Genomic DNA, 14,375 nt, shown 5'->3' with positions numbered 1-14,375 from the left:
AGCAACAGTAATGTGTTTAATTGGCATTCAGTCCTCGGTTAAATAACAGTAATACAAGCAGCATTGTTGGGATCACCAGACTCTTCTTGATCTGCTTTATTTTTGGCAGTTTGTGTGTCATTTCTAGTGCAACGCTACGACACACATTCATCTTCTAGATGTTGGCATGTAACCTTAATTTGTAAGAATTTGTATTTTTTTTAAATTCTGGATCAAGATGCTCTTAATTGTTTAAGCAATAATACACACATATCCTTATGTGGCAGAGACAGTGTTTCCTTCAGTTGACTTATAGTGTGTACCTTCAAGAATCATTGTTTCCCAGGATGTGAGCAAATAGGATTGTGATGTATAACGGAGAAGTTTCTGTTTCTCATTTGATCCTTGTTTCACCGCAACCTGATAGAAAGATGTCTGACACAGGAAATGTGAAGAAATCATCTCTTTATTGGTGTGCATCGCTCCCATCTAAGTCAGGGTCAAAAAGGTAACAACAGTCAGTGCTCAAACAGTTTCTTCACACCTTCAGGGTGGGGTTTACAAAGTCGTACTAGGCGCAGATGATTGTGACACAGCACTGACGACCTGAGAGGGTTTCCACAGAAAATAGAAGATTTCACTGAACTCCAAACCACGTTCACTGCTTTTACTCAAACACTACAGCAGTACCAGATCATTCTCTAGGAGGTAGGAGAGGGGTTAGAGGGTGGGGAGTTAATTATATGTTTGAGTGAAGGAGCGGTGTTTACTGGACTCACAAACTGGTGGGCAAAATTTGAGGTGGGAGTGTTAAATCACATCGACGACAGTTAAAGAGAAAAGAAAAGAAAAAAAAGTTGTTGTTTTTTTATTTTCGAATAAAGGCTTCAAATTGTTGTAGGGGAGGAGAGTGTGAGTGGGCCCCCGGTGCTTCTCCTCCCGTGTTGCCTAATTTGCATGTTTGGTGCCTCCATGATAATCACAAGTTAACCACAGAGTCCTTTACCATGCTGTTAAAGCTGCTGCCCCAGCTGCAGCATTCTTACTTAGCGTTGGCGGAGCTACTGAGCATCTTACGGGCTGCCTGAGCGATGGCATCACGGTCGATGCCAAAGATCCGCATCAGCTCGTGGGGCTTACCACTGCGCGGCACCTGGGAAACTGCCAGGCGGTGGACAAAGAAGCCGGTTTCGTTTACGACCGCTGAGGACACTGCCTCACCCAGACCACCTGGGAAATCAGAAGATGGAGCAGTCACAATTGTTGCCTAAGCTTCACCCAAATCACATCTTTTAGATTTTCTCCTAAAAATCACATTCAAGTCAGTAATTTCTGTCCACTAGTCTTCATTGTTTCCTTTCCTCCATCCTGCTGTCAAATGAAATCATCCATGTCTCTGCAGAGGAGGAGGAATGACAGGACTGATGCCGCCCTCTCACTCCTTTCTCACTTTCACAAATGTTGAAAAATCCTGTTTAAAAATAATGGTATGTGTATTTTACTACTATATGGAGAATAGCATTTATCTGAGACTCCCCATTCCTTTTTCTGTCTGTTTGACATTGATGTCCTCTTCCATTTTTTGCATGGATCCATTATGTGAGGCCTGGATATAATCTGGTGGATGACGGCGACATTAGATGAAAGAGATAAGAGGAATGGGTGAGACACAGTAGCTTTTGGACACTTAGTTTTTGTCGTGCTTGTACTGTATGTAGGTCAATGAGTGCCCAAAGGCCACAGCTGAAATAAAGAAGCCCTGACAGGATCTCCCAGCTCCTCCACTCCCACCCTCCCTCCCCCTTTCACCCCTGCATTTACTGTTATTTTTTAAAATTTTTAAAACTATTTCATCCATCTATCTAGAGGTTAGATAATATTGTGTTATGCAAATTATCATTATCATTTAAATGACTTAGTAGAAACTGATGAAACACACACTGAAACGCCACACTTTCCCCTGGACGCGTGCAGCAGAAGCCCCCCTTTGTTGCAGCAGTGAGCAGGATTCAGTGTCACACGACCACAAGTGAGCCTTTGAGATCACATGACCTCGCTGGCATCCTCCCTGCCACACAGGTTAGTCACGTGTCGAGAAACCTGGAGACACCAGCCCCTGCAACTCTCTTAAGTCTTTGAATAATTGTATTATTTATATCTCTTGCTTATTCTCTGCACATTTGACCTTACAGCTGAGCATCCGAATGTTTACCCAGAGTTCAGTGTTTCTACACTGCAGTTCAGTAGTAAGTCTTATGTTTAATTAGAATAAGAGTTGTTTTCTTCAAAAAAACTTGCGTCCAGTGCTATAATCTCTTTAAAGGATATTGTCTAGATATCCTTTAAATTGAGTTATTTTTTTTGCCCCTATCATCCACCCTTAATCTTCCCTCCCTGATTTTTGTCGTCTGACTCGTCACCTTCATAGTAGTGGTCCTCCACTGTGATGATGCGTCCTCTGGTTGCCCTGGCGTTTTCAATGATGGTCTTAGAATCCAGCGGTTTGATGGTGAACGGGTCAATCACACGGATGTTGATTCTGTCTGAGGAGAAGAAGAGAGAGACCGGTGGAACATGACATTTTGCCTCACCTGTGGTCATGAGTTGGTTTTCTTTATTTTTAAAACCATTTTCCATTCTCACTACGTTTCTCTGTACCTTTTTTCAGCAGCTCAGCAGCAGCCAGAGCCTCGTGAAGGGTCACTCCTGCTCCAATCACAGTCACATGATCATCATTGGTTTTATACACAACCTGAGTGCAAAGACACACAAGACATACTGTATTTGTGTGTATATCAGGGAACTGTGCACAGAGTCTCATCAGATTGTTGCTTTGTAAGATTCTTATTCAGAGTGAACACAAACCTTGGCCTGTCCAACGTGGAAATCTTCGTTGCAGTTGTAGATGACATTGTTCTCTGGGCGACTTGTTCGGATGAAACACAAACCCTAAAACAAACCAGAAATAATCTACATTGATATTTTTTTGTAACACAAACTTGTGATTTGATACTTTGCCTTCCCCCCCTTTAAAAAAAGTATAGGTGACTTAAGAGAACCTTTGTGTTGGCAGCAAGCTCCACAGCCTTCTCAGTGGAGACACCATCGCTCGGATAGAAGACGGTTGCAGTGGGAATGGCTCTGAAAATGGCCAGATCCTCCAGACCCATCTGAGAGGGCCCGTCTTCACCTACATGCACACACACAGCAGCAAACCTACAGGTCAGTGACAGTGAGACTCTTATGTTTGCTCAAGGCTGGAATATGAATGAAAGTGGATTCGAAGTGGCATGCAGTCGGTAAAAGTGCAATGCAATATACCTGAGGAAGTGGAGGAGGAGGAGGATGGAAGGGAGAAGGAGGAAGAGGAGGAGGATAAGGAGGAAGAGGTGAAAGGAATCAGGCCGCTCTGTCATCACCGTCATGACACACAGAGATGGAGGGTGGGACAGAGGAAGGACAGGAGAAGTGCTGATACCAGGAGAGGGTAGTGAAGACAAATGAACAGAGGAGGCGAGAAGATGAGGAAAAAAGGTTTAGGATTCTGGGAAATTAAAAGTTCAACCAGCTGTGGGAGTGATCTCCCACAGACGGCTTGTACTGCAGATGTATTCTCCATGTTCTGGAGGATTTTTCAACCAAGCAATTTTCCAGGAAAATGTTATAATATTGACTTGTTTTTCAGTCGTAAAAGCAGAAATGAGCCAGTTAGCAAAAGGAAAGGTGAGTCATAGGGATTCATCAAGTTACTGCTTTTCACAGTAACAGGCTCACCAAATATTGACTATCATAATTTGATTTCAGCATAGACATATGTATAAAAGTATTTTTTACATAACGAAACCTATGATTGGTAGAGAGGTGGGCACTGACCAATGGAGACGCCGCAGTGGGAGCCGCAGAGGTTGATGTTGCTCTCGGAGATGGCGGCCATGCGGAGCTGGTCGTAGGCTCGAGTGAAGAATGTGGCGAAGGTGCTGGCAAACACCACGTTGCGGTCACGCACGGCACAACCTACTGCGACGCTCACCTGCAAGAGAGAAACAAATGATATGAAAGTAATGAAGGGAGATGGTTTAAAAAAAAAAAAAAAATGCATTTATAGCAAGATGAGGAAAAGTAAGTCATTATAGAGTTTTAAGACTTTACTTCAATGGGCAAAACAGTTAAGGCAGGGAACTGGAGGCTAAAGAAGAAAACACTAGTAAGTATGGATGTAGAATATTATACATAGATAAAAAACAATGAATATAAAACTTCTCACATCGCTGTGCCTACACTGTCATATACATTGATTTTATTTGTTTGGAACAATTTGTACACATACACGGTACATTTGAAGTATTAGAACTTGAACTTGACTACTTCTGTTTGTGTGAGACCCTGACTCTTCCTGTAGCGCCACCATGAGGTTGACATTTTCTCTTGTCTTTACAGCTGCTTCTTAAAACACATTTCCTTCAGCCTCTGCTGCACTTATTTGCACATGTAAACATGTCAGTCTGTTAATGTAAACATCAAACCTGCTTTGCCTTTATCAGCATGTTAGCTTTGTCAGCAGCACACTGATGTTTAGCAGCACAGCCATTAGGGTGGCTTTAACCTGCTGTTCTTGTTCAACTAACCTGTAACTAATAAACTGTATTTTATATTTCATACACTACTCCTGCACTGCATTTAGAACGTAACATTGCTTTCTTAAATATGAGTTCAATATAAACATATCTAATAAATGGAAAAGGGCACACTTTAACTGAATGCAAAGTTCACATTCAGAGAAATAACTGTTACTACACTAACCAATACTGTTAAGATTTATAAAGGTACATTTTCTCAGTCTAAGCTGTCGTCCAGAACATCTGCAGCTCTCTAACTACGGAGCTCACATCTGTTTCTTACCATGTTCTGCTCTGCAATGTAACACTCCACGTAGCGGTTGGGGTGTTCATTCTTAAAGAGCTCGGAGAAGGTGGAGTTCTTGGTGTCTCCATCCAGAGCCACCACATGCTCATTGTAACGACCCAGCTTGGCCAGAGCCATGCCGTAAGCCTTCCTCGTAGCGATCTGTGTTTACCGGGACAAACAAACAACACAACAAATAACTACCACTGTTTATTTGCTGTTTATTTCTTTTTTTGTGGTTGGTGCGACCGTCACTGATCGCACCTTGTCTCCAGGTTTGTAGCTGGGTGCGCTTGGCATGCGGATGTTGCGGAGGCTGACAGGAGATGTATCCTCGCTTGGCGGAGCAGGATAGAGGCGTTTATTGCAGCTGATGATGCGGCCCTGCAGCTCTTTGATCAAACTCTCGGCCATGTCTTTGGGCAGGGGTTTACCATGCCAGCCCATCTTATCCTCAGCCACTGAGACACAAACACACACACACACAAACCTGAGTACTAATGCACATTTAGAATACCTTTTTTTTCCACCACAGACATATAAGTAGTCTTCCGGGAAGCCAGTTGAGGCCAACCAGGAAGTAAGAACATGGTAAATAGCCACCAGGGGGCCACTGTTGGTTGCAAAAAGAACAGTTTGAATTGAGGTCTATGGGAGAAATGACTAGTTTCAGGTCTTCATCAGTAGCACATGATGTCACTTTTGTAAATCATGTTCCCATTCATAGGTAAACGGTTGATAAAGCATGGCAAACAAAAGTGGACACCAGTGTGATGATCAGCTGTATCGTCAGCTGGGTGCCTGTTTTGCAGGTGAATGTCTGTTAATGTCAAGTTGCAAAACCAAACATGGCACTGATCAAAATGTGAATTTCTAGGCTGCTAAATGGGAGTTTTGATTCTATGGCTCACGTCACAAAAGTCTGCAGGTTGTTAACAGCGGATGATACTGAAACCAAACATAATCCTGAGGTGGTCTCAATGACATTTAGGTAAGATTTTGAATCAAACAGAGAGTTAAAGTGCATATTCTGTCTATGTATCTCTTCCACATTTATGTATGTGCGTGCGCCACTTGCATAACAATATTCCACTTCAGTGGGTCACTACAGACTGCTTTAGAGGTCAAAGGTTAAAATCACAAGACACCAGGCTTATGACAACTTCCATCATGGCGGACAGGAGCTTTCTCATAAAAACAAAGATGTATTCCCGTCTTAAACATACACACTTTGTCATGTTTCTTTGTGCCTGACCAACATGTGGTCATGCACACTCCCCTTTATTCTTATCACAACTCCTGTACAATGGCCTGTCACTGTGAGTGTGTCCTACACATTCTGAGGGATTAGGAAGATTCAGCAGCTTAATCACTAAGCGCTGCCAGGATTACAGTGAGTTATTGCCTCTCTGCACCAAAAGATGTGTCCCTACAGCCATCACAAGAACTTCGAAATAACTATTATTTCATCATTTAAAAATCAGCAATTACTATGTCACTAATTATTGTACCTGGTATGCCTTTCCCCTTGATAGTCTTGGCGATGATGGCTAGTGGCTGATGACGAGGCTGACTCAGCACCTTACACAGCTCGTCCACACTGTGTCCGTCCACAATGACAGCATGCCAGCTGGGAAACACCAGAGGTAAAACATTTAAATACAGTCTGACTGACAAGATGCTCCAACAACTCAAACTTGAAAATGCGGTCTAGCTTGCCAACATAAAGTCATAAAGAGTGTTTTACGTTGAAATGCCTGAACAGGCGGCATGTTCTAGTAATGTTCACTCTTTTTTGTGATTTAAGTTTCTGAAAGCGATTATGGACAGAATTAAAAAATATTAAAGCAATAATATCATGCATCATAATTATCATGGTCAGCATAATAGCAACATTATGTTTTCTTATAATTTCATGCCAAATGGTAAATAAATGATAGTTTCTAAGAGTTACTTTCAAATGAAAACTATCAGCAGCAAATCCTCCATTTGTGATTTACTTTAATGAATAACACAGGATTTACTTTAAATTGGGATGATTATTTGTCCAACTCAGCTTACAGTTTAAGGACACACCACCAACCCTCCTGTGCACGCCCTAAACCTGACTCACCCAAAGGCCTCACAGCGTCGCTGGTACTTCTCCACGTGGTGCTGCAGTGGAGTTGGGTCACTTTGACCCAGGCGGTTGATGTCCAAGATGGCCACTAGGTTGTCAAGCTGGTAGTAGGAGGCAAAAGCCATGGCCTCCCACACTGAGCCCTCGGACATCTCTCCATCGCCCAGCAGGCAAAAGACACGGTAGCTACGGAGAGGGAGAGAGAGGGAGAGAGAGGTCTCATGTTTTGAAATGCATCTGAGGCTAAAACAGCCAAAAGTCAAAAAACATCAGCTCCATTTTTCCTCTACACATTTTCTCCTTCTGTGATTCCTCCTATAGAGGTGGACGTGACAGCTGACCCCCACACCTAAACACACACACACACACACACCCTTCACCCCCCTGCTGCACTCAGATCATCCTTGCTATATGCTCTCATGGCCTAACGACTCCTGACAGCTTTCTAGTCAAATAGACACATTCTCATTAAAGCTGGAAGATAGGACGAGACACAGCGCATTACACCACGCATTCCAACCCTGCGTGCAAAGAAAGAAACACAGGTCGGAGAAAGAAAAGAGAGGAGGAGTGGAGAATGAGGTGAGAGGGATTCAACAGAGGGAGAGAGGGAGAGAAAAGAGGGTTTTCAAGCATGTAGTGTAAATAAACTGCAGGGTCAGGAAAATAAAGCTCCTCTGAACTGCTTTTATTATTTGTAATAATTCTTATTTGCTCTTAACTACATACAGTTCAAAATATAGCAAGAGCAACTGTGATTAGATTCAGCTTCATGTGTCACAAACAGGATTTCTGGTCATTCTGATTCCTTCCCATCTCGGTGTCAAAGGCAGACAAGTCAAGATGTCAAGAAAGGAGTCAGGACTGACTCGTTTTGAACTATCCCCGAGCGAACGATTGCTGGTGGCAGGGGGATATCCCATGATGTGCTGAGCTCCTCGTCTTCCACACTAATAACTCATCAATACACGTTACGAACTCGGCTCCTCTCACATAGTTCTGTGTTTTCTGGTTTCGCTCATCCTGATTCTTCATTGGGTGCACACACACACTCACAGACTTTCTGACGGGAAATCCAGATCACTAGAAGACCAGCAAACAGGAGTCATGATATCTCCAGTGATCTTGTGTGTCTGTCTTCTCTCGTCTTTACTTAAAAACTCCATCAAGAGGGCGCATCGACACGCTCACTGCCTTCCCCCATGGTGTCACCAACACTTCCACTCAAAACACTCATATTATCCCCTGGGTGTGGTTCAAAGCTTGACAGAGCATGAGGAGAAACCCTGCCTCTTTTTATCCAATCACCTCATGTTTAGAGCAGCAGAATATTGAACCAGAGTCACACAAGCATGAAACAATGAGTGGTGTTGAGTTTCATCTTCATGCTGTGGATAAGTACATTTGACAGGTTCATTCATGTATCATTGCTTTAATAAACCACACTCAGAGACCGTCTAGAGGCTTCTTTGGTAGTCTGTAGGATTTCTTCTTACAATGACAACAATTGAAGTTTGTAGGTGGTTGAATTTGCTGTTTTACTCAGATCATAACTCACATGTTGATATTGCTGCCATTCAGCAGTTCATGGTTATGAAACCAGTGATGTCGTTCCCTAGGCGAGTGAGCCTGGAGCCGTTATGTAGCAGCAAATGACTCCGATAATCTTAGTGGAAACGCACAGGCTTGTACAATCACACGCAACGTTATGTCACGTATAGATGTATATTCATAGAAATCCAAAATGTATGCTTAAATCATTTTTTTAGGTAGAGAAGATGAGGTGAGAGGGCGAGGCGGGGAGAAGAGGGAGTAACTGTGTTCTTGCATGTGTGATTATTAGAGCAGAAACAATCGAGTGCACACAGAATGCAGAGGGAGAGAGAGCGCCAGGGAGAGAGATATCAAAGTGTCAGAGTGCAACTACGCTATTCCCCGACCTCCTGTTTCACTGTGTCTGCTGTGTACAAAGGTACAAACCTCCACACATGATCATTTCCGTCTGTTCTGTCCATAATGACCAGTAGTCGACATTCAGTTTGGCTACTTTTGCATCAGCTCCACCTTCTATGAGCAAGTGAGTGGAATGTATTGTGTTGTAGAACAGGCCACACAGCTCTCACTCTGTCTATAGTTGGACTAAAACCCATTTGGCTCTTTCTAGATCACACTAGAACAAAGGAGACACATGAGGTCTGTTGAATAGTTGCTGAAAACTGATTTTTGTCTCTCTCTATCCCCATGTTGAGAACCACCAAAATTGCTGCTCGGTGTTTATAGTGAAAGTATTATTAACACCAAGAATGGTGGGCCTTCACTGTGGATGTTCTAATCAGCTTTTTTGTCAGACTTCAGTGTGGTTACATTCATGAAGATCTGATCAGAGGTCAGCGTCTGAGCAGCTGCTTAAATGTCATTCCAAACCAGGCCTGTCACTTACAGTTTAACTAAAGCTCCAGGGTGAAATGTCACATGTCATTGTGGCCCATCGTTGTGTATACTATACCCTGCATCATTTCATAATGTCTAGTTGTCTGCCTCTAGTTGTGAGTTGGAGTGTGTTTGTTACCTGGCCTTGTCAAAGTACTTCCCAGTGTAGGCCATTCCACATGCAGCTCCCAGCCCCTGACCCAGAGATCCAGTGGCCACATCCACAAACTGCTGCCTCTGTTAGTACGCACACACACACACACACACATAACATCTTATTCTTCATGTCTCTATAATGTACAATTTTGGCAATAATTGGTTTAACAATCCAGAATTCCACAGAGGAAAAGCAAAAATGATGAGATTTATCTTGCAACCGTTTGTCTCTATCCCCAGGTTGAGAACCACCAACATTGCTGCTCAGTGTTTATAGTGTAAGTATTATTAACACCAGGAAATGAGATAATAGACAACCCAATCAAATTAAAGTGAGAATTTTAAAAGCCGTTCAATTTTTAATATTATATAAATGAATAGTTAAATGTTAATATGGCTACATGCAGTGACACACTGTATATTTCTTTGGCTGTAGGACTGAGCGTCACCTCACCGGCACAGGGTGTCCTTCCAGGATGGAGTCGATCTTGCGGAGGTTGAAAAGCTCATTCTCCTTCAGGTAGCCCGTCTCTGCCCACACGGCATACAACACAGGAGCTGCATGGCCCTAACAACACAGAATAACCTTATCATTGGTGTTACAACATACGGTACAGTTCAGGCAATAATTATTCTAATAATAATAATCTACTATTTTTGATTTGTAGTATTAAACTCATCTAGTTAACCATAGATGAGTGTGCTGAGATTTCAATAACTTGGGCTGTGACAAAAACATTACCAAATCACTCAATATTGATAACCGATGAAATGAAAACTCAGATTATTAAAGATTAAGATTTAGAGTAAAAATTGGAGAAACCATTTAACTGTGGTTTAAAAATTCCCTTAGGGTTTGCACAAGGCAAAAACAACTTTCAACAAACTTTAAATGGCAATTACTGTGTATGTGTGTGTTTCTCAACGTGTGTTTGCACAGTGCATTAACATAACTATTTATATTAAACCTTATTTATATTGATATTGAAGAAAATTATGTCACAATATGAAAACAAATGTTTCTGCCTTGGATCAAATCTGAATGGACATTCACACAAACACAAACAGGCATTAACCCACATACATCCCCCATCAGTGCATTGCTACTTGTTATAATACACGATTAGTCAAACAGTGAGGATTTATTTTCAATTCAAATATGAAACATGCTTCTGATCTAATTTATCAGATAATCCAGAAGCAAGCAATTTTAATTTAATGGCACTGTTATAAACAAGAAACAACGGCAATACATTATTTATTTGTATTCATACTACAACTAACAATGAATCTGTTGTTTTATTATGCATTACCTCTGAGTAAACATCACATGTTTACTCAACAATATACGCAAGCACATTTTACCTTAGAGAGGATGAAGCGGTCATTGTTGGGGTTACGGGGGTCTTCAGGTCGGTACTTCATGGTGTGAAAAAAGAGCACGGACATAATCTCTGCCACGCTGCAGCATGATGTGGGATGACTGTAACAAAAAAAAAACATGTTTAGGAACCTCCTCATTCTTCAGTTCAAATCTGAAATCCCGTTTTAGTGCAACATTCACTCGGATGCAGAGACAAAAGAAAAGAAGTGGCAGCTCTAGTGGGTTATTTCATGCCAGAGAAACAGTAGTCAGAGAGCTGAGTTGAGTTGAGTAAGGCAGGTGTAATACTGACTTCATCAGGATCCAACAATCTGTACATACACAGCATCTCTCTCTCTTTCTCTCAAACTTAAACTTCATAACATAAATGCATTTCCATGACATCACCTCTTTCACCCTCTCACACATGCACACATACATGTTCACCCAATGCAAAACCAGCATTTGGTGAGTAATTCCAAACTGTTAAAGTCACATAAAACAAGCGTGATTATGACGTATTATTACTTCTTGCACATTATTCTTCACTTCACTATAGTCAAAACACATGCCAGTAATATACCTCACTCAAGCCTGCTCCATCAATGTCCTGGATAGGAAATGATTTTCAGTCAAACAGTCAAACATTAGCAAAGTAAAAATAAGTAGGAGATGATGATGATAAACAATTGAAGGATATATAAGTTTGACGGATGAAAACTTCAACACTGAATGAGTGACAAAAATGAATGAAATCAAAGTGGGAGAAGCTACAGTTTCAGTTTCTTTTATGTATGTTTCTGTATGACCTGTTTACCGTCTGGCTTCTCGACAGCCTGATGATCACTGCTTCTCTTGTCTTGAAAGAAACTAATTTGTTAAATTTATTATATATATTATATAATTTTTGAAGTGCAGTGTTGACCACAAGTGTTTCTAAAGGAGAAAAGTGATGCAGTGCCCTATAAGATGCTCTTGCAACTTGTTTCCTATGAGTGACCTTCCAATCAAAAAAGATGCCTTTATGAAGTGGCCTACTGTCCCTACATGACAGTGTCCTGTAGGGTGTCCTTAGAAGAAATGTGCTGTGTAGAAAATGCCCATCTATACGGTAATGAATTAAACATTAATGTGTGATGGTGCATTTGGCCCCAGGTCTCATTTTGGACATGCCTGTCTTCAGCGTACTAGTGGCACCTGCACAGTAGGTGCCCTTTTAATTTTTGCCCATGCCCTTCCAAATGTCTGTACACACCACTGGACTTAAGGGTGTCATATGAATTCAAATGCACGTTTTGCAACACAGAGAAAATTTAGCCAAGAAACATTAGGTTGATGGTTTTTGTTTTTGCTTACAAACTCAAACCAAACTTGTATTTGTTAATATAATAGGAGTCTAAAAGACTCAGTTTTGCAGTTGCTATGATCATATTTAATGTCTACTTCCTCGTAAAAGTCTGTCACTCCAACAACGTATCAGATGTCAGAGAAGCAGGATTTAAATATCAAAATGGGGACAGAGAAATTAGTCACCTATTCATTTTTCTTTTCAACCAGTTATTGTTTTTAAAAAAATATTACAGAGCGTTTATTAATTCGCGTTTTATTCTGAAATTTCACACCGGATATTTTGCGGTTTGCCTGATTAACTCTGTCAACTTGACTGTGGTGTGAGAGCTTTACTGTCCCGGGCCCGGCGCACGCAGGCGCACGCAGGCGCGGCACAAGCCCACTTATATCATATGTTTCATCCTGGGTCCATTCTGCTGCTTCCACTCACCACGTCGCCCCGCAGGTCGCTCGCTCCTCTGGCAGCTGCACGCACGAACTCGCGCACAGACCCAGTCTCTCTGTCACAGAACAGACGCAGCCATCATGGCCGAGCCTCCAGAACTAAGTTACCATGTTTTAATCCCATTGCTCTAGAAAAATTGACGTACACGTGAAGTCAGATGTAGACGCATCTAGCACCTTTGTGCCAAACGGGCTCTTCTTTCTGGAGCAGTGCGTGAATTGCGCACACATCTGGCACGCGCCTGTTTTACGCACAGTGAAACCAGAGACGATGTTTACGCTGTGGCAGATTGTGCGCGATAATAAACCCACTCGTGACTTTGCACTGCTGCTCCTCTTACAGTAAGTGCATCATGTCTTATGTAGCCTGCATTGTCCATTTTTCTAATTTTGCTGTCACGCACGGGGGAAAATAAACATGCACCTGCCCCCCGGGACAGTGTTCACTTGTTTTGTCCAACTACTTCACATGTGCAGTTGTGTGTACTTCTTAATCGCACTCCTCTTACCCGCTGCCCGCCGCAGTTGTCGCCTTGATGGAGTTGATCCGGAGGCGGGTGGCGATGTTCCTGAGCGCCTGCACTGTCTGCTGGTCTGGTTTATGGTAGTCCTCCATCTGGCCGAAGAGCACACCGCGCGCGTTCACTCAAATTGGTTAAATAGAATTAAAGAGTTAACTTCCCCGATTTACTGTCCCGAGAGTTGAGGCGATGACAGTAATAGCAGGGGTTAAAAAGAGAAGTGCTGTTGAACCTGAGAGAGACGCAGAGAGGAGGAGGAGGAGGAGAGAGGGGGCGTGTTTGAAGGCAAAGCCTATGAATATGGCTAATCTAGGGCTAAAATGAGCAGAGAGTTATACTCCTAACTGTCACGCAGGACAGCAGCCAATGGGAGAACAGCAGCGGGCAGAGACCAAGGCCACGAGAGCGCGTCAGTGCACGAGAGCCGAACACACACGGTCAGCTTCATGTATCTACATAATATATTACATTCTGAGGACATGTCAAACAGAAATTAATTAATATTATTACTATAATAAAGATAAATAATAACAATAAATGCGTACATTACATATATACATATACATATTGACTGCTTAACATATTTATTAGACGACCACCTACCCATTGTAAGGTTTAGGCCACAGCTGCCCTAAATTAACAGCATGTTTCTCTACTGGTTACTACACCAGTATGTAGAAGCTCTGTTACCGAAATTGTGTTTCGAATGCTTAAAAATATAATTATTATTGTTATCCATGAATTTACTGTTTTGCAGAAAAAACAACACTACACAGAAAGGAAAAAAATAGTAAAGCACATTATTATTATTTCTTGATTAAAATGTCAAATTATAGTTATTTACAAGCCCAGTGAGTCTGCTCAAATTTGGGTATGAAAAAGTGAATTCAGTTTGTTTGCCAAATTAATAACAATAACATTTAATATAGTATAGTATATGTGTATATGTCACACACACACATATATACATAGAGGTGTCATGCTCTCACCTTTCAGTAATGGATTTTTCTTGTTCTTGCTGTTGCACCGTGGAGTAACATGGTGCCAATCTTTCGGTCATATCTGCACCAGTATGATGAAAAAAGGCAAAAGAACTTTAATTTATTAAAAT

General features: G+C 41.9%; 1 protein-coding gene across 1 annotated transcript; it reads right to left on the bottom strand.

The window, feature by feature from the left end:
• Window positions 1-427: 427 nt before the first annotated feature.
• LOC122777595 (transketolase-like) lies at window positions 428-13,550 on the bottom strand. The gene is made up of 14 exons (XM_044038926.1): window positions 13,253-13,550; window positions 10,952-11,069; window positions 10,041-10,154; window positions 9,570-9,667; window positions 6,995-7,186; window positions 6,393-6,511; window positions 5,146-5,342; window positions 4,879-5,043; window positions 3,853-4,009; window positions 3,039-3,169; window positions 2,845-2,928; window positions 2,638-2,731; window positions 2,400-2,522; window positions 428-1,209 (listed from the first exon to the last, which is right to left on the bottom strand). The coding sequence occupies exons 1-14, from the start codon at window positions 13,357-13,359 to the stop codon at window positions 1,022-1,024; spliced, it is 1,887 nt and encodes a 628-aa protein (XP_043894861.1). The 5' UTR covers window positions 13,360-13,550; the 3' UTR covers window positions 428-1,021.
• Window positions 13,551-14,375: the final 825 nt, after the last annotated feature.

This window comes from Solea senegalensis, linkage group LG11 (assembly GCF_019176455.1).
Source record: "Solea senegalensis isolate Sse05_10M linkage group LG11, IFAPA_SoseM_1, whole genome shotgun sequence".
In the NCBI taxonomy this organism is placed as follows: Eukaryota; Metazoa; Chordata; class Actinopteri; order Pleuronectiformes; family Soleidae; genus Solea; species Solea senegalensis.
Note: the sequence above shows the minus strand (reverse complement) of the source record. Positions and strands in the feature narration are given on the sequence as shown.